General features: G+C 39.9%; 1 protein-coding gene across 3 annotated transcripts in view; it reads right to left on the bottom strand.

The window, feature by feature from the left end:
• Positions 1-20,445, bottom strand: part of CPAMD8 (C3 and PZP like alpha-2-macroglobulin domain containing 8) — a 64,653-nt gene that overhangs the window by 14,594 nt on the left and 29,614 nt on the right. For all 3 annotated transcript variants that reach the window (XM_075524184.1, XM_075524185.1, XM_075524186.1), the window contains 16 exons: positions 20,256-20,409; positions 19,538-19,680; positions 19,007-19,058; positions 18,029-18,327; positions 17,379-17,604; positions 16,643-16,819; positions 13,754-13,835; positions 12,065-12,221; positions 11,512-11,586; positions 9,377-9,542; positions 8,742-8,828; positions 7,664-7,800; positions 7,129-7,284; positions 6,666-6,728; positions 6,039-6,277; positions 2,662-2,749 (listed from right to left, as the gene is read on the bottom strand). In XM_075524184.1, the coding sequence (XP_075380299.1) occupies positions 2,662-2,749; positions 6,039-6,277; positions 6,666-6,728; positions 7,129-7,284; positions 7,664-7,800; positions 8,742-8,828; positions 9,377-9,542; positions 11,512-11,586; positions 12,065-12,221; positions 13,754-13,835; positions 16,643-16,819; positions 17,379-17,604; positions 18,029-18,327; positions 19,007-19,058; positions 19,538-19,680; positions 20,256-20,409 (2,301 nt within the window). The remainder of the gene's footprint in view (positions 1-2,661; positions 2,750-6,038; positions 6,278-6,665; positions 6,729-7,128; positions 7,285-7,663; positions 7,801-8,741; positions 8,829-9,376; positions 9,543-11,511; positions 11,587-12,064; positions 12,222-13,753; positions 13,836-16,642; positions 16,820-17,378; positions 17,605-18,028; positions 18,328-19,006; positions 19,059-19,537; positions 19,681-20,255; positions 20,410-20,445) is intronic.

The following is a 20,445-nucleotide window of genomic DNA, read 5'->3' on the forward strand; positions in this document are numbered from 1 at the left end:
ACCTCATCTGCTTAGCGCTAGAGAAAGCCTAATGTGCTGGAGAGCTCATTCAGCATTGAGAAAATAACTCTTGTCCAGTACCAGGGCAGCTTGCTTTTACCCTCTGACTGCTTCCATCCAGGCCAGGTATGGGGATATGAAAGAACAGAGGAAGGGTGTGAAGCTGACACATGATGCTTCCCAGACATTGATGCATCTGACACAAGCAGTGTGAGTAAATCTCCCTGTTTCTCTGCTCTAGTTTCCACATGCCCAGTGTTTGTTTCCGATTTAGGAATACTGACCAGCACCTGCTCAAGGAACTAGCAGTGCTGAGGCACCAGCAAGATGGCACTGAATGTGACAGAAGAATCTCTGAAGCCAATGAGAAACCAAACATCAGAGGCAGGCTGGTGTCACAGAGCACCAGGATTATGGCAACACACTAGAAGACAAGAGAGAATAAGAGGTACTGCAAACAAAAGCATTTTGAAACTTTATACAGCTAGTTCATTGGGGAACCAGAACCAGAGTTTCCTTGCAGAGTGTGTATCCTAATGCCAATCATATATTCACAATTGTCTTCAGTGTTTCCTCTACCTAGAACATGTACAACATGCCCTGAACACCGCACAGTGTAAACTATCTGCACAGGAGCAGATGGCTGCGTGTAGCAGCCTTTTAGTAGCAACTAAATACAAAATAAGCATGTCTGTTTACAAGTCTTTATCTGGGCACCTGGGCCCAGCCACATAAACAAGCCTCATACCGAGCACAGCTGCCTTGGCAAAAAGGAAAAAATGTTCAGGGACTGAAGTGACAGAACCTATGCAGTCCCTTGTAACACATGAGCTTATGGGACCTTCTCAGGACTCTCAGCCTAGAAACTCTTAACTCTGTCCCCTGCTGAAACTGGTAAAGGAGAGTACAGGCTGGACAATGGGAGCTCCTATTTCTGTAATTTCTTCTTAGCTTGTTTCAGGAAAAATAAGGAGTACAGGGATTTGTTACTTAACCTAACAAATTTTTTGTTCTTCTGTAATGAAAACCCCTTTGCACTCTTTGTTTCAACTCTTTCCCTCCCTTTACTCCTCCTTTTCCTCTGCTGATAAAACATTCCATGGGTTTAACACCATAAAGATATCCTGTTGTTCTCCTCCTGTCCCATTTTGAGTTCTCTGGTCCTAAGCCAGGTTTCCATCCGTATTTTTTCTGCCATTATTTACGTAAATTACTGTGAAAGAGAACTTCTTTGAAAGCAGTACAAACCACTGTCATTCTAACAAATTCAGCAGGAGGAGATAAAATAGTAACCAAACCCACTACAGGCCCCCTCACCTAATTTTCCTCCTTTCTCTTACCACAGGGATACTGGAGACCTCCTACTAGTTAGTGGTCTTGCCTCATCTGAAAAGCCATATTCGGTTTGTTGCACCATTTGTTGCATGTGAGAAAGAATATCACACCCAAAGGTCAACAGGCAAATAAAAATTCATACATTTTACATGCATCCATTTGAAAACATGCATTCTCAACATGCAACTAGTGAACAGATATAAAATAACTTTGATATTTCTCTTTACAGGAATAATTTCATATCTGATCAACATACATCTCTGTATAAAAGTATTCCAGCACAGCTCCCTAATACTGAAAGGATGCAGTTCTCTTCTCAGGGACTAATACACAAGTTTCTCTGGCTTCAATGACAGCCCAGGAGACTATCTGACAGCAGATTTTGACATGGATTGTAAGCCCCTGAAGAGGAACATATTGGTCTCATTTTCTCCAAGAAAATACAATGGTGTTTATATTATAAATTAACCAAATCAAGTGAAATCCTAGAGAAGACAAAGCAATGTGCACTTTTCCTTGAATTAGGATGTCAAATTAAACTGCCTGGTCTTCACTACAATTCCACTTTAAAATTCTTTCCCCAAATTCCACCCCACCCACCCCAGTCCCCAGTATAATGATGATAGAGTTACTAACAGAAGAGATCTTTTGGAAACAAAATACTTTTTAGCTCTTTACCAGTTCTCCAGGATGCAAGGATTTTACACCTCTTTAGTTACATAGTCCTTAAAAACTCTATTTGCAGCATAAAAACCACCAGTGCATATACTGTAATGCTTCCACAAAATATAAAGCAAAGCTAGAGATTACAGTTCATCTCCCCTAGAGGGCTGGCTGGGTAAGAGGCACATTCTGTCCACCTCAGTTTGGCTTGCAATAAACATGATGTTCTCCCAGAAGGAAAAAAAAAAAAAGAAGAAAAAAAAGAGGCAAAAAATTCCAAGACACAGAGCCTCCAAAGAAATGGAATCCAGATGTTGGAGATAACACAGCCCACTAAGAAGCCATAAACAGCTCCTGTTAGAGCACATTTTCACTTCAGCATTTCCAAATGGGTCTCATTTAATTACTGTGCACTGTGCTCGGTAATAAACCTTCATTTGGCCATGTTCGGTAAATTTGTTAATCTTGCTCGGAACATCTGTTTACTCTTTTTTTGACAAGTGAAATCGTCTGCCCCCCCCAATTTTAATTGCATCTCTTTGGACAGTGCTCTAACATCCAATGGCATTTGCTTCCTATTGCTCCCCAAAGGGAATCCCTGCCAATTAGAAAGCCAGGTCCTGGCCCAAGATCATGCCTTGCACTCTCATTACAGCATCTTACCTGCTCTAGGCTCTCAATATCTGCACGAAACCCTGAGAACAATGGCACTTCCAAGACAGCCATGTTAGAAGATCCAGAGTGCAGCCATCTTCCCATGAGAACAAAAAGAGAGAAAGAATGAAAACAAACTCAGGATCCAAGATAACAAGTGTTACATGGACAACTCAGGATGGAGAACAACTGAAACTTCAGAGGAAAAATATTAAAAGGATCTACTCTTCTTTAAAGGACTTGTTGAAAGCCACAGTCTACTTGGCTTTACAAAATCCTCTTTTCTGCTTTTATTCAACAAAAATTAAGCACAACTCACAGAGGGCAGAGATGTAGGAGATGTCCAGGCAAATGGAGGCAGAAAAGCAGAAGGAAGTATGTAGTCTCCTGTGGGGCTGCTTGCCTCATTTTTCAATTAATCACCGAGAAAATGCACTTGGTAAAAGGGAATAACCCCTTGGAGTAGAAGAAACTTCTGTTCTTTCCTAAGTGGAGGGCTGTAAATGGATTGTGGTGTAAGAGGAATGTTACTTCCCAATACCAGGCAGAGTCATTCAACCCTGGGGTTTCATAAATGGCCATTTCCCTCCAGCATCTAATTGACACTGAGAAAAGTGTCTTTGCTAATGAGTCAGCAACCTCACTCTCTGGTTACTAGTGTTAAAGAATTCACTGCCTGTATCATCCTCTATAATACCAATGAAGACTCCAAAAAAGCACTGAAATTCAGAGTTGTCACTGCTGAAGTGTGCATTAAAAAAACAACCCACAGGAAGGGGTGGAGAGAAAGTTTATTTGGGCCATTGCAAAAGATTCCAATTTCTTGCAGCGTGGTAGAAGAGTCGACATCGTAACAAAGAAGCTCCTGCTAATTCCAGAACAATGCTCCTTTTCTCTGCATTCACATATAGTCAGCTCTAAACTATCCCTCCTTGGCAGCTTACCTGTTTGCTGTTTAGATGCACCACAAAGACAATGAGCTTGGACCCAGGAGGACTTATTAACTCATGCCCAGCACTGAGAAAACACAGTATGCAGCTTCCAGATTTGCCAGATCTGAACTGGCTCCTGCAGGGCTACTTGGAGGCCTCTATATGGAGACCTCCACAGCTAGGGTGGGTGTGTGAGTTTGCTGAAGCTCTGCACAGAGCCAACCTGGATGTAATGCCCCACCCAAGCTCCTCCGCCCACAGTAGCATGAGATGGTCTGTGGACAGATCCAGTTGGCTCTGTGTAAGACAGTTCAGGGCTGACAGTCTCCCAGAGACATTAAGCCTTGTTAATCCCGATCTAACTCCATGCACCATACTCCCTAAAAAAATCCTGTAGTATCCCTTTACCCGCATTTTTCCCACTCTCTATTATATCAGTCCTTTATTTCCCATGCTGTTTTCTCCCTAACTCTGATGAGCTTCTCCCTAATTCGAAAGTGCCCCAAGGACTTCACTGAGCATGACAACACTTATAACAATTACATTCCAAAGAACACACCCAGCTCAAAATATTTCAATTGTCATCCTTAGATGCACTCCTCTATTCGCATTGCCTAAATAACATGATGAAGGAGTTAAAAGAGCATCATTACAGGAAGAAGGGGAGGAAAGAGAAGATTTCATTTGCTTTTGTTTTCTTTCCAAGCAATCAATCTCCTTGGACTGGGCTTCCTCTCAAATTTCTGTCTTTACTCCAGCAATTCCCAGGGCAGAAGTTTCAGAAATAACAGAAAGGTTGTGTTGATGCAGGGCAGCCTCCTTAGTTACAGGCATCTTCAAGGGACTGACAAGACATTATAAACCTACCTCCCCAATAGAAGCTGCAGTGCTTAGGCAGGGGGAGAAGAGGTTGAGAAAGTGATATTGCGTTATATACAGCCAGACCGATCCTAGCAAACTTTTGAATGATGAGTTTGAGTTGCTCGCCACTGGCTGTTGTTCCTGGGAAGAAGGAAGAATTCAGCTAGGCCGAAAAATGCCTGGCTCAGGATTTCACAGGCTTGTGGCAATCCCAGGCAATGCATCTGCCAGCAACGTGGCCATGTGAGCAAGGGGCAAGTGTGTTGACAGAGATAACAAGATCTCCTCTTTGCCTGGAGTCACTGCAACTGTTTTCAGGACTGTAGTCACTGTATGGCTTTGCCTCTGCAGGAAGGAAGGAGACAGAAACTGATAGGGGAGTGAAAGTTTTCCATTTCCATGAATTAAATCTGAGCTGTTCACTTCACTTCTGCTGTTTCAGTTCAGTGAAGCTGTAGCCCCACCACCTGCCATGCTCCTGGTCACAGATATGCAGACTAGTTATGAAATTCTTGGGAATGGTTTCTTCTGTAGCACAGTAGGATGCTGTAAGCCCTCCTTACTTACTTTGGTTGTGACTTGCTTTCTTTTGGGCCGACTTTCCAACAACCTCCTTAAAAACCAAAACATTTTGTAAAGAGATCAGCAACTCCTGATAACTGCAGCAGTACTGACCTGTTTAAGTAAAACATGTAAGTGGATTGAATACAGGTCAGAAACTATTCTTGCTGCTGTTTGTCTAGAGGCAAGCTGTCTTCCCTTAATATCTTAAGTTTCCCAATCTGTAAAATGAGATGGAACTGCTAAGGTCTTTGCAAAGTGCTTTGAGAGCTAGGAAGGAAACTTCTGGAGCTTTAGTATCATGCCACCTTTAAGAATTATTTTACATTTCTTTATAGGGAACAAGGAGATAAGCAATGACCTTTAGAGAGCTTATTAACAGATATCTGCATATATCGTGCCTTTACCATAGATTCCAAATTCGTACCATGGCAACAAGCATCTTCTGTTCGGTTTTTGGTATCCAAAATTGAAGAATAAGCAACTCAAACAGTAAAGTCAAGTCAATAATATTTATAAAACTATCCACATGTTTAAGATATTAGTTAACCAGCTGAAATTTGAAATTACCTAGCTCTTTTCGGCTTTTAAGGAAACCCTGTTACTGAAGACCTAGAAAATAATCCAGAACTTTTTCTTTTCCACCTGACACAAGCAAATGACATCCAATTTGTCTTCTTCAGGTTTTGGAGATGCAATAATGAAACACAATGATAAAAACCCAAGGTGTTGCCCTCTTTGTAAAGTTTGTTCTTGTTTCTCTACCTTTGACATATACATAGCGCTAAAATTATTAATGCTCATGAATGTCCATGTAATAACTCTGTCCTACAATCCACAACTGTGGTTGAAATTCTGTGTTCTGCATGTGAGGTGTTCTATCTTACAGTGCTTGAGATATGGACAGCGCAGCAAGAAAGAATTTGGTATTTTTCCTGTATCAGCGAACGTATCAAGTATAGCTGTGCTGATCAGCAAACTAGATAGTCTCTGAGAAACAGGCAGGACATGATGCAGACTGGCATTTCCTACCTAGTGCACGTCTCCAGTATGACTTTGTATTCCTGATGGTCCTGATCTGAAGCTGGGTCATCATCATCTACCAGTGCCCTCTCTCTGTGTAAGGCTTCAGAGCGATTCTCATCTGGAGAGACAGACCGCGGGAGGTTTGGAGCTTGAAGATGCTGCTCTGACTTTGGCTCCTTCAGGTTAACCAGGAGCTGGAAAGCTGGTTTGGCAATAGGATCAGGTACATTGTAAGTGACATCAATCTGCAGCAGAAAGGGCGGGGAAAAAATGAAACAAAACAAATCAGGGCAGTTTATTAGACCCCAGCATTTCATAGCATCTACAAATGTTCCCCCAAAGACCAGCATGAACACCAGTTCTCTTCAGAGAGAGGAAACGGCAGGCACAGAAGCAGCAGAGGCTTTGCAACACAGTTATATATAGGTAAAGCTATACCAGAGCAGATTCACCTTAGTACAATCATATTTAGTTCTATGAATTAAAGCAACACCACGTTATATAATTACTTTGAGAGAAATTGAAAGTGTAACTCCTTTCTCATAGCAAACTGGGATTAAAAAAGCAGCAAACAGACTGTGAGTTTAGAGATCACCTGCTCACATACTTTCTCCACCCCCATGGCAACTTTACCTGCATCAGACAGCAGCCTTCACCTTTGGCACTCACAAACAGCCCCGTTGGAATACTGGGGATCTGGGGAGAATCCACAGTTAAGACACAGACAAGACATGGCACTCAGAATGGAAATTAATATCAATTTTAGCTTTATTCCGTACAAAAGATCTTTCCAGGTACAAAGGAGTATGCAGAAGTGAAGTGAGTATGGCTTACTTTTTTCAGCCACCTGCATTTAACAGTGGTAGAAACAAACAGCAGCACAAAATAAGCATCAGGCATTACTTATGGTGAAAAATGCCTTTAAGTGCTGCCTCCTTCACATCAGAACCCAGCCATAAAACCCCAGAAAGTCCCAAGATCTCACAGCGTTTAACTTGTGCTTTTACCCTTACTGAACTTATCTGAGTTGTCATTCAGAACCCAGCTCACATGGATCACACTAAAAATTTGGCTACATAAACACAAAACCACCTACCACTGCAGTCTGGAGGACTTTTTTATTCATCTTGTTAAGCTCAAATGTCTCCTGGTAGTCTAGATTAGTAGAAGCCAAGGAAATGGTAAGGTTGACTCCTCCAACATAAGAAAGGATAGCATATTCAGCCAGAGCCTGCAGGGCTACACACGTGTCCTAGGGATCAGAAGAGGTAGAGATCAGAATAGTGAAGAATACAAGAGCATAGTAAACTTACAAACAAGCATTCTGCTGTACAGTTATCAGCCTCTGGTAGCAGAATCCTCCTTATTAATTCAGACAGAAAAAGAAATACCAGGTTTTGTTCACTTTTGCTGGCAAAGGCATCTGTAAGGACAAAGTCTAGGTTCCTTTTAAATTATCAGTCCGAGAAGGAAGCAGTAAAGAGCACTGGAAAGTTTTTTCTTCTTACCAGGACAGGGACAGTTTCTGTCTAGACTATAGACAGAAACTCTGCATTGACCATTCCTGAATCAATTGATTTCTACAATTGATGATGCATGCATTGAAGCTACCTTTTTTGGAGGCAGCCCACCTGAGTAGATGAGAATCCTCCAAGTGCATTCCTTTGCTGTGAAAGCCATTTTACTACTGGGAGCGCAGAGGCCACGTCTCCTAGGAGTGTGTACGTCAAAAGGGCATAAGATGTCATTTCCACTTCTGCAGAAACAACTGGAAGAGGGTGGGGGGAAATTAAAATAACAACAAAAAAACTGAAGTACTGTCTAGAAGTGAGAATCTGGGCAGGTCTAGAGATAGTTCTATGAACTATGATTAAATGAAAAATAAAAAAAAGTTAAGAGTCTGTAGAAGTAAACACAGGAAGAGGAAAATGAAGTTAAAAGATGTCTGCACCCAAGATGCATCACCTTCCAAAGATACCTCTGCTTCCAACATAAGCTCTTTCCTTCACACAATAGATAACCTTCTTTCTACTTGATTGTACCCCATAAGTAATTTCTCTCCCACTCTAGTTCTACTGTGCTGCTGCCCATACTATATTCCTGTCCTAGAGATTTTCATACAATATCCAGTTAGATCCCTCCTGAACGTTGGTGTACCTACATCATATTAGAAGAGTCAATGGCTTTAAGCGACTTTGAAAATTATAGCATCACTCACTCTTGTTGTGGCTTTGATAGTCAGTCTAGGAAATGAGCTGAAATGCCAGTGACTGCCAATAAAAGCTGGATATACAATCCCTAGGTCCATTTGAAAATACAAAGCTAAACAGCTCTAAAATTAAATGTATTTGACTTCTCTCAGATTTCCATTTCAAATGATTCCTCCCTGATGGAATCCCATATGGGTCTCACTCTTCTGTATCACTCACTGTCTTTATAAAACTGGAGTGAAAAATGGTGAGATAGCTGGGGCTGAAAAGACAGTCCTGTCTTGACCACATCTAGCTCTGTCTCTCATTTGCTCTTAACCAGCTCTTTCAGCATAACGTTACCTGCCTTTTATGAGTTCGCATTTCATCTGGACCCTGCCCTGACTGACCGCTGTTTTCAGAATACCTTGTAGTACCTAAACAATTCACTAGAATACATGCAGTCAGTGGCCTGCTGTTGCAGTCTGTTCCTGTGTCTCTGTCTTTGCAGTACAGGTACCTGATTGAGAGAGACCATCATTAAATCCCATGAAGGTATCTTCATCAGTAACAAGAGTTCCCGTCAAGCTCCAGTGTGTAAAGCCATCTAGAAAAACAGGACAGCGGAATATGTATGTTATTACAGCAGGACTGCAGCTAAGCCTCTGTAAAGGGGAAGAATCAAATTCCACTATTGTATTGACTCAAAATTCATGCCCTGAACTGCACTGTCCCTCCTTTTAGACAAGCATCCCCTGGGCAAGAGGCTCCCTTTGCAGTTACAAAGATGGCTCAGTGTGACACATTAGGTAATTCTTGAATTTTGGATTAAAATACACCATCACGGAATGTGACATGTTACAAGGCAAACTCTGTCATATTGACAGGAAAGTCACTGCAGAGCCTGTGGTACACTTGCCTGCCTTCAGCATCAGCTGCATGCGTGGGACTAAGGTACTCAGCCCTCTCTACAGAGAATCAGGAAAACTCTTGCCTTACAAAGTCAAATTGTGCCATGAGAAAGACCTCATCTCACAGGCTCTATCCTCTCCAGTAACTCGAATATATCATTCAAGTAGCAAGGGCTATTGGCTTGTTTCTAGAAGAGGATTGCCAGTTCAGGGACTTGCCAGATTGGACCCAGGAGCACAGTACCTTGTGTAATTGCCATGCTGTTCATTTTCCGCAGCGTCACAGCAGCAGAGGGACTGTGTAGCAGTGTCAGGGCATATGCAATCAAGGCAGTAGTGTAGGGGTCTTCTGCTGAATACAAGTTGGACTCTAAGAAGTGTTTTGCTTTGTCAACAGCTGTTCTTTCTTCCTATATTTAGGGGAAAGAGCCCAGACATATTACCAGCCTCTGTATCTTAGAAGTTAGAATCACTTTATTTCGCATTACTTTGTGTCCATTAAAAAAAAAAAAAAAAGGGAAAGATGCAGTTTGCTCTCTGCAGAATGATACTAATGCTTTCTTTTCCCTAAGAAAAGCCATGCATCACAAATTCAAAAAAAGGAGCAAATAGCATAGCAAGAATGATCACAACTAACACTGAGACACATTTATTCCCCCCTAAAGCTGAAGAAATTTCATGCCCCTGCAGGGCAGCAGATGAACAGAGCAGAAGTGAGCTCTCTACTGTATATTTGATTGTGTTCCTGACACTCTGGAGTGTCTAGCAGACGCCAGAGGATAATAAAGGCCAAGGTTCCCAGGGGTCCCTCCAGCCAACATGTTTTATTAACTCCCTCAATGACCTCACCATGTAAGAACGTGGCTCTGATAATTTATAGAAACAATTTAATTGGACTTGATGTAATTTGGTTTCCTTTGATTTCCCTGTGGCACTAACCTTCCCCTTCCTCATTTCCTAGCTAAGATCATTAGTAACACTTGAAAATCTCCTCTAGGAAAACCATTAGATTCACATAAACTGCACTTCCAGCAAATAAAAATGCTAGGGCTGTCTTGATACACAGCAGCCCAGAAAGAGCATCACATAATTTCTGGGGACACACACACACACTGCTGACGAGGAGATAGAAAGTTACTCTATGAGCCTTTGAGGATTTTCTGATTTTTTTTTTATTTTTAATAAGGTTGAGGGCCTTCCACTCCAACAGGAACTGGGGGTTAGGGACTATTTGTTTGCAATGGCAGCATGGTCTCACTCTTCAAGCTCTAAGGGGATGCCATCAGAAGTGCTAAGATTATCACAGCGTTTCTGAACAGATACTGCTGTTTGCACTGGCTGTTTCAAAGTCTCCATAAACTCACTGGGTTTTGTCTGAGTAAGATCACCAAGACGTGCTGCAACATCCACTACACCTCCTGGTTTAATCTTCCAGTTCTACCTGTACAGACCTACTCGCCCACCACCACCCTTTCCCTTGGCTGTTGAAGAGTAAGTGAAGAACTGTATTCATGACTTGCTCAGCACATCTGCAAGTGGACATTTTCCCAGTCATAGTTAGTGGAAATGTTTAACTATGATGTTATCTGAGCATCTCCATTCTAGTGAAATTGCATGCAGGCAAAAATACAACAGAGGAGAGGAGCACTGTTTTTACCATGAGTTTTAAGAAGAAATCTCTAAAATGCCAGTTGTACTGGAAGTGATTTTTTTTTTCTACTTCAAAAATTATGCAGCGTAATTGCATGTTCCTATGTAGCTATTCTTTTTTCTGTAGTGTTCCTGTTCTGTCTCATTACAAAGAAGAGAAACATTTTTCTCCAGAGTCCTCAGTCCAGCACATTAGAGGAGTGCAGCTCTCCAAAGATACTGTAATCTAATAGCAGTAGCATTTTGGCCACTGTAGCAAAGGCAGACCGCAAAAGTTTTCTGGATCTCCGAAGCCTATGTGGCCTTAGTTAAACTACTGTTAGCACTAAGCTAGCTAGTTAAAGTTTTTTTGAGTATATGTAGGCAAGCTACCAGCATCTGCATAAGCTGCAATCACACCTTGAAATTACAAGGCAGGAAACATTTTTTGCAGCCATTTCTGAGAGAGGTTGGGGGATGGGGTTGCAGGGAGGAGTTTTGCTCTGGTAGAATAAACCTTGAGCTGATGGTTGAAGGATGGGAGATCACCTTGAATAATTTCAGAATAGATTCCTTACTTTGGAATAATCTCAAGGCTTTCAAACAGCCCATGTTACCTGGATGCTATCATTCTAGTGAGCACAGAACCTTTGAAAGTGAACAGCAGTAAAATTTAAAAAAAAAAAAAAGAGAGAGATAATTTTTAGAGTCTGTAGAACGCAAGAGCTATTTCAACTAAGTTTTTGTTACCTCAGAAGTTACACCTGTTTCCAGAAGAGATGCAACCACATAAGCTGTCAGGGAGATCTTACCATGGATTCCACCCTGGAGGGCAACACACACAAACCACTGGATGAAAACTAGAGAAAAGGACACTGGCTAAAAAGACTCTTGAAACAAGACAAAGAATATGTTATAACTCTAAGAGAAGGTGTGGCATCACAGAACTTCTTTTCCTTTGCACATAAGGAGTACGAAATTTAGGAACCCAACCCAACATTGTAGCTTCCTTCCCTAGCAATAGCCTGAGAACACACTCGATGCACGTAAGTTCATACTCCGAGACATGATTCTGAAGTGTTTTGCAAGACTTGACGTTTTGCTTTCCTTTCTAATGGGACAGCCCACAGATACGTTCTCCTAGACTTTCTTTTTCACTGAAATTCTCCTGGCTCTTCCTATACTATTCTAGTCTTTCAAATGCAATATCCATATTAGGCATAAGGAAACTGCATCACTTCATGCTTTGATAGTAACTTTAAAATGCACCTATTGCATGATTTTGAGTCTGTAGAGTTTTTACCTGAATGTCCTTATTTAGTATCCTGCCCATAGCAGGAAAAGAACCATCTTCTTTCTGATGCTGGATGATCCAGTCTTTGGCAGCTGTTAGTTCCTTGGGGTCAATGAAAATAAACCCACGAGACTGTGCAAAGGACTTGAGGACAAAAGCTGTTAGCCTGTAAATACGAATTTATCATCTTTACTGAGAAAACAAATTCAGAATAATGTATCAGTAAAGGGAAAACAACGTTTTTAGAAAGCACAAATTTTAAAAATCTTGCTGGGAAAACACTAAATATTGTTAAAAAAATTAATGGTACATAAAAGTACCTGAACACTGTCCAATCTTCTGGATAAGAACAGGATTAAGGGTCAAGATATATTTGTCTTAGTTATGACACACTCTGAAATTCAGTTCCCTTTCATAGGTGCTCATCTGCTACCCAAATTATTAAAGCTTTTAAATTAACAATCAATATCCTTATAAATACGGAATGATTTGTAAAGAAAAGACAGGAGTAAATTTTCCAATTCTGTTACTGTCTTAACTAAAAAAAAAAAAAAGAAATCTAGACCCACTGCTGAAGGTTTGAGGCTGTGTTAGACTTTATGCAGAATTAAGACTTAAGAAAGCAACAGAAGCGTTTTTGGAATTCTAAACCTCTGACATGCAACAAGTGCGAACTCTGGCCAGCTTTGGGAGATTGAATCATTCATTTTACAAGCCTCTGAGGAATGGGAGGGTAGAAAGCATGCTGCCTGGCAGGGGATTTTTCAAGTGTTAAGTAATTCTATGTCACCATATTTTACATCTAGGGACTGGGAGATGCCAGATCTGAGATAAAAGTTTACTATCTTAGAAACAGTGAGGCAGCAGCATCATAGAAGTGGTACTTCCCCTCAGATGAGTTCATGAAGAAAAATCAGTTTAAAGCAAAATACAGAGCAGATGGAGAAGCCAAATGACAGCACAAGCAAATGAATGAAGACAAGAATCTACTACATCTGAGACATTATAGTCAACTAACACGCTAATGTGAGGTAACGTACAACCTTAAAGGCCATGCTTTCCTAAGGGGGACATTAGTGAGATGAACTGATTTCTCAGTTTCATAATTTCTGGTTCTCATACTGTTCGACTCTGAAAGGTCCTGCACTTCAGTTCTCAGGGCATAAATCCATACCATTCCATTTATATCCCCATGAGTAGATATAGAATAAAGCACTTCGGAGAAAAATCTTCTTTGGTTTTTTTGTGGTTGGTTTTGGTGTTTGTTTTTTTCTACCCTGGTAGAAGCCTCTGCCACTTCTAGAGACAGCAAGTTTCTCTGTACATGCTTCAAGTGAAGCTCTGTTCCCTAGTGGAATTAGGTGCTTAAATACCCCACACATTGCTACTCCGATTCCAGTAGACCAAATATGATCCTTAACTATAGCTTCTGTGCTTGAAGCCTGGACATATTAGTAGATGTGACTATCTTAACTGCCCCTGAGTCTTGAAACAACTGTAATACACCTACTAGTGTAGTATGAACACTCAGCAGCATTGAAACAGTAAGTTGATAGTCATTGAGTATTATTTCTATTCTCCGCTGTGTGCGATACCATGATGGAAGCTGGAAAATTACTCGTCTTTCCTTGCCAATTGTGTATTTTTCCCATTTAGCAAACACTGAATTTTCTAAGTCTGTTTTAAATAGCAACTCACCACATACTCCCTGAGGAATCCCTCTCGCCAAAAGCACTGTATGAACCATCTTGTCTCTTGTAGGTCAGCTGGCGCTGGTAGCCTGGAAGTCACAAAAGAACTGGGGGAGTCCAAAATCCTCACACAGAGAAAAACAAGTATGTAAAGTGAATGAAGACTCAAGACCATCTGGCACTAGTGTAAGGGATTCTACTGCCCGAGGCAACCTCTTATTTTGCTGTGAGTGATAGAGCCAGAGCCAGCTCTGTGTACGTACGCTGTAGCTTATTCAGAAATCCATTCAGGCTAACATCTGTAAGACTACAACTCCTGCATTTTGGCCAGTAGAAATGTTAAAAATTTGATACCCCTCTGAAAAGATGCAGTATTAAAAGAAAGATTTTTCACTTAAGCATACAGCCATCCTCCTTCCATTTTACTGAAAGCGTCATGCAAATGAACATTTTTTTCCTTTAATGATACAACTGGATTCAGACTTTTCTCCAAAGCTGTTGCTTGGGACAACTTCATGTACCATGACAATAACAGCTGTGATCTTAATGTATACAAACACTTCCTAGCTATAAGGCTTGTTTTAGACAACAATTATTAACAAGTTGAATGCTGAAGATAAGAACTCTCTACCGGAATGTCTTTTGAGATTGAAAATAAAGATAGTCAAAATGCTCTTCCTATTAGGAAAAGAATGTGCTTCTCAAACCTGTTTGTCTTCTAACTGTGAACTGCCCATCCTCATAAAGCACTCTAAGCCTCTACATTGAGGAATACAGAATACACACTTTGATAAAGCTCTTAAACGCCCACTGGGATCAAACCCTTCAGAATGGGTATTTCTGATACAGAAATATGTCAAACCTGCAAGAAGAGTGTGTCAAAGACATTTAGTGCCTGCTTAATTCTCCGATACATGAGTAGACATTTTATTCCACACTGCATGACATTTTTATGGGAACAGATTACTTTTTCATTTCCAGAGGTGAAGTTTCTTTGTTGACCTCTCCAAATACAGGCAGCTCCACAATCCCTAAGTAAGGGCTGCCCATGACTCCTACACTTTTTCCTGTTGCTCTATAGCCTTCTGATGCTTATAGGAAATGCAGATAGAATGGTTTGAAAAATGAGAGGAACAAAGCCCTAGAGATTAATGATGCTCTTCTAGTAAAAACATCTTTGTTTGGGGGTTGTGGGATATATACAAGTATGTGGCAGGAAGCATAAGAAACAGTATTTATTTTCTTCCTCCAAACAATAGGTGTTATGTTAAATGAGATTGTTTTCCTTCTACATAGGCCTCAGATACAATTTACTACTGAGCACTTCCTCCTTAAATTGTTCCTAAGCATTCATTTCCAGTGTGTTAGATTGAAAAATTAAGTACTCATATTTTTATATCAGTCTTATAATTTTCTCTGCTCTTTTATTCAAATGTTCATTTTGAGTTGACTTATGCTTCATTGCTCTTACATTTATTCTTCTTTGCTTGCTAGGTTGATAGTGGCACAGACTTTATGCCTTGCTTGCTCTTCTGAAATCTGCTCTTTTCTAAACACTCCTCTAGAAGCTTGGACTCACTGGAGAGGTTCACCTTTCTAGTTGTCACCTGTTCACCTGCTTTTGTAGAATTGCATTGTGGGAAAGTAGAAAAATTACCGACCAGTTTAGCTCAGGCCACTTCTAAAGATTAGGGAATATATGGGAATTGTTGGGTATCAGCACTTTCTATGATGGATGACTAAGCAATGAAAAAGTTTTCTGGCTTGGTAAGTCACAAAAGCCTTCTAGAGTGAGCAAACAGACTTTCCCATCTAAACCTTATACTTGGCAGGGTTCCAGTAAACACAGAAAAGTTTAAAACTCTTGAGGATTTCTTCTGTAAGGGTTAATTAGGAGGCAGAGTTTGGAGCCAAAAACCTGGAAGGTTTGCAGATTCATAAAAAGAAACTAAAGCAAATAAAATTGCAAAGGAAACACTGACCTGAAAAAATTGACTATGAAGCACTGACTATGAAAAAAATTCCCTTTGTCTTACTGCTATCAGCAAGCACAAAAAATTACAAGTGAAATGGCTGTAGCCAGGCAAAGGAAGCAGCTCTAGGCTTTTGCTGCTGAATACAAGAAATACATTACATATTACGTTTTATATTTATATTTCAGAGGAGAACCACCTAATCCTGTCACCTCTGATTTCATGACATGACTATTGTCTGACTCATACACAAGGCAGCTTTGTCTCTTTGGGTCATTCTTGTTTTTAATGATCTCCGAATTCTTACTTGTCCTGAGAATTGTATTTAGTTATAAACTATTTTGCACGTGGCTCTTCCCAAACAAATGCTGAGAAAAACAGTGCATAAAAAGACAGATTGCTTTGAGCTGTTTAGTGAGATAGGAGGGGACACTGAAAGGACAGATGAAAGCCTTCGTTATATGGCTCTAGGTTAAATACTTTGGATACTAACTTTTGATTTTGGGTATACTGTTAAAAAAGAGAAAGTTCAGAGAAGAGCCATGTAGTGACTAAAGGACTGGAAAGACAATTGATGAATACAGCAAAACAACTAAATATACAGATTTTTACTAAATTTAGTTTTCCTTGACTGAAATGTTTAAACATAGAAATAAGCTGCCTAAGAGGGGAAAAAAAAAGATTAAAAATATAAAAAAATAAGCATGTAAACTAGGAGTTATTGAAGGGAAACACAGGCTAAGTATCAAGGTAAAACATCTTGCCACCAAATTCTGTTAACCTGTGAGATTATCCTACAAGAAATGACAAATCCTCATCGCTTGGGATACTCTTGATTAGAAAGTACAATGTGATACTAGTAAAACTCTCTTCTAACTTACAAGCCTTTTCTCCTTCTGTAAATTGTAAGTGTGATGAGTTACCTTGAACAAGGTAATCAGTAGCTTCACTCTCCACCTCATGGCTGAGTTGTTTGGTTTTCTGCAGATATTTCAGGACAAAAACATTAGGAGCAAAATGGATCATGTTCTGCTCCCCACATCCAAATGGTAATCGCAAAAGATTGTCCAAGTTGTTCAATGTAGGACCCATCACATCTCCTATTTGAAAAAGAAGCGATATGTTTAGTATCAAGGAATTATGCTGTACTTCCTTTTGATGTCTTATGATTAAAACCTACCTGACTACACTAATTTCTACTAGCTACACATAGTCAGCTTAAATAAATTGTATCATCAGTTGAAAGTCCTTCCAATGTTAAGTCTTATCCCTTCAAGCTCTTGCTGGAATAAAGAAATTTCACATTTCAGAGTTTGGTTATCCATAACTCCCCAATTCAGACTACTAGTTTAGTACACAGCACAATTTGTGATTATGATGATTATGAAATGAATACTATGAATTCTAACAGACAGCGCCTCTGCAAAGCCCTCGGATGGTACCAATTTTAAGTCACTGTCAACTCAAACAAGGTTCAAACAAATGACAAAAAAAAAAAAATTTTTTGTCCCGGAATTAAGCAGCATATACCTTTGTAACTGCCTATGACTATCTTATCTGGTCTGTATTACTCAAACACTGGTCAGAAGCAAGTAACAGCTGGAGTATCTCTTCATATTTGATAACTGGTACCTAGTGATACCTCCTCAATGTTGATACCTATTATTGAAGCCGTAGCTCTTTCTGATCCTGGAATTATGTTGTGGGGAACTCCAAGAGTAAATGCTTCATTGTGATTTTCATCAGTCTCTTCTTTTCTCCAAATTTTAAACTCTCCCATTGACCCCCAGCCTGTGGAAAAGCCAATGTACTTCACCTCAAGCTGTTTGGGGACAGTCCACTCCACAATAATAGACTCATTTAGCACCCGAGTACCATGGCCAACCTGAAAGGAACAAAAAACCATGCAGTTCCAAGAACCCACACATATGAAGTCAGTCTGCCGTGTATCCTTGGACCCCGTAACTTATGTGTGCATCAGAGAACACTGTAGATTGACCAGTACCTTTCTCTTTCCCACCCACGAAACAGTCCAAGGAAGTTTAATGAGAATTCCACAGGCTTGACCTCCAAGGCTTTCAGCACACTTAGTGCTGAAAACATCGAAGACTGAGGTCCTGAGAACATAATGTGGCAAGCAGATATGTTCTGATTAAAACAGTGTGAATCAAGACTTAATATAGAAAAAGCAACAGGAACGAAGCTTTTGCCTTCTACAACAAGCCTAATGAGAATCTGCCGTATGTGCGCTCGCACTCTATTTAAGAAAGCAAGAGACTTCCAGACCATTACACAGATAAATTCACTACCTGGATAATTCCATTTTTCCAGCTGATCCAGAAGCTGCGGAATTCATCCCAGGAGAGGATACCAGCTGTGTCCCTGCTGACCACCGGTTCACCCATTTTGCTTATGGAAATCCATGTTTTAGTATTTTGATGTCCACCAATAACAATCTCAGTCATCTCTGCCATGTCATGTGGACCAGAGGACAAGGCCAGGTGAGCATCATTGTGTGCTTTCACAGCAATGTCAAAGTGTGTCATCTGGGCAGGTTTCTGCATGTATTGGTACTCATATTTGTTAGGTGTAGAAATGTGTATTTTCTCTAGTCAGAAAAATAATGGAATGTTGTAAGAATTAGAGCTTAGCTCACATGCTTCAAAAATAACCCATAGCTAACTACTAAAATTTAAACAAACAGACCTTTCTTAAGCACATGTTCTTTCTTCCACTTTCTTTTAAACAAACTATAAAAGTATTTGTGGATGTTCCTTCCCATCTTCTATTTATACCCCCTTCCAATGTAGGAGATCCTTCAATTCAAACTGCTTAGCTGGATTTCTTATGAAGTCTGTAAGTGATTTTTCAGTTCTAATCTATTGGTCAAAAGCATCTCTGTTTAGCTACTGAAACCAACTTTGAGCTATCCAAATCTCAGGCAGAAAGGACATACTGATTCCAGAACTGAATTTTAAAACATCAGCTGAAAATATAGCACAGTCACAGTTACTGTCCACAGTGCTGAATACTTAAACTGTTTCATAAAGTAAAGGAATTTAATTGCCATTTCCAGAAATCATTTGGGCAGTTAGAGCAAATTCATAATTAGGCAGCCAGGTAAGAAAGACTCTTTATTCAAAAGTTCCTCCTACACATCATAATCATCAATCATAGAGAAATGGAAACAAAGATTTTTATTTTTTTTCTTCATCAGATGAAGCCACATGTTTCTATTTATAACTAAATCAAACAAACTTAATATCTCATTCAAATAATGAACTTACCATTTGGGCAGAAGAACACACTATAGGTGTATTCTCTGGACAGTCCCTCTGGCTATATAAAGACAGAAATCCATACATAAAAATACAGTGCTTGGATTAGCAGTAACAGCTATTCAGTTTTACTTACAAAATACATAAGTAATATTCTGCCACTGTACAGTGTTTTACATCCTTTATAGAAAAGTTATTACACTGTATTCTGTTAGCTAGAGATATACTAACCACTACCAGCAAATCTCACATCGCAGCATATTTCTTAGATGAACAGAGCAAGCTTATCCGATAAAATTTCTAGCCCTTTTGCATCTGAACAGTACTGAAGATTCACCAGCATGAACTCAGAACCAAGTGGGCCCTTTCTCTACATGTACCACAAAAATGGATTATTTCCAATCATGTAAACATAAAATAAATTAACTTGAAGATTCTTATAAACCTATTCATGTTTGATTAACTACCTAAAAACTTTCATGATTTGCCCAAGCATTTATAATTTTTTTTCTGAATTATTACAAATTCATATTTTCTTACCTCAATAATAACACTACTGCGAACATAATCCACTCCCACTGGGGTCCTTTTGTCCATATAATTGTCCTCTGAGTGCTTGCCATTCTTTAAGGTCTGCATCCCATCCTGACAGCAATTAGTTCCACCATAAGCAAAAGCTTTTGCTAAGAAACAGAAGGGAAAAGAAGCAGAGATTTTGAGACAGGAAGATCTTCAGGAGTTCAAGTGAAGATCTAAACTAATTAGATACAGTTGATTAACAATACATCAAGAGTTTTGTAATTACAGCTCTCATATTACCTTTATTCTGTAAGTATTTGAACAGTCACATCTAAAATTGGACAATATTTGGACAGTCACAGGGCAACAGAGAAACTCTTTCCTAGTTTCCAGTGTTGCACAAATTTTACTGTGATTGTTTGCTTGTAAGATGTACAGAATTTCTTGTTATTCTCTTATTTAAAAGTTTCCACTGATCTCTTCAGGAAGATGTAACAGGTCCAAACCTTACATGACCACATATCACACAACAGGAAAACTGATGACTCTTCAGTGCATTACAGCTATAGAATCTGGTTCCAAGAAACAAATGAGGTTGAAAAGCTAAGTTGGCAGCAAGTGGAATGAATGATTCCACTTAGGGGTACTAGGGAAATAAGAATTTTCTTCTGAAAGAGGAATAAAAAGAAACACTCGTAAAACTCCTTCAAGCAGCAAGCTATTTTTATTTCTATACTACCAGTGATGTTGCTCAGTCCAAGCTCACTGAAGGACAAAACGATAGAGGTGGGTTTAGCTTCCCCAGGGGCAACGCACTTCTTTCTTGTCAGATGGTGTTTCCCAGGATGCCCAACAAACTTTATGCCTTTTGGAACAGAAATCTTCACATGGACCTGTGAAAATTTTTGAATGCCATTTATTGCAAATGT

This window comes from Mycteria americana, chromosome 24 (assembly GCF_035582795.1).
Source record: "Mycteria americana isolate JAX WOST 10 ecotype Jacksonville Zoo and Gardens chromosome 24, USCA_MyAme_1.0, whole genome shotgun sequence".
NCBI lineage: Eukaryota > Metazoa > Chordata > Aves > Ciconiiformes > Ciconiidae > Mycteria > Mycteria americana.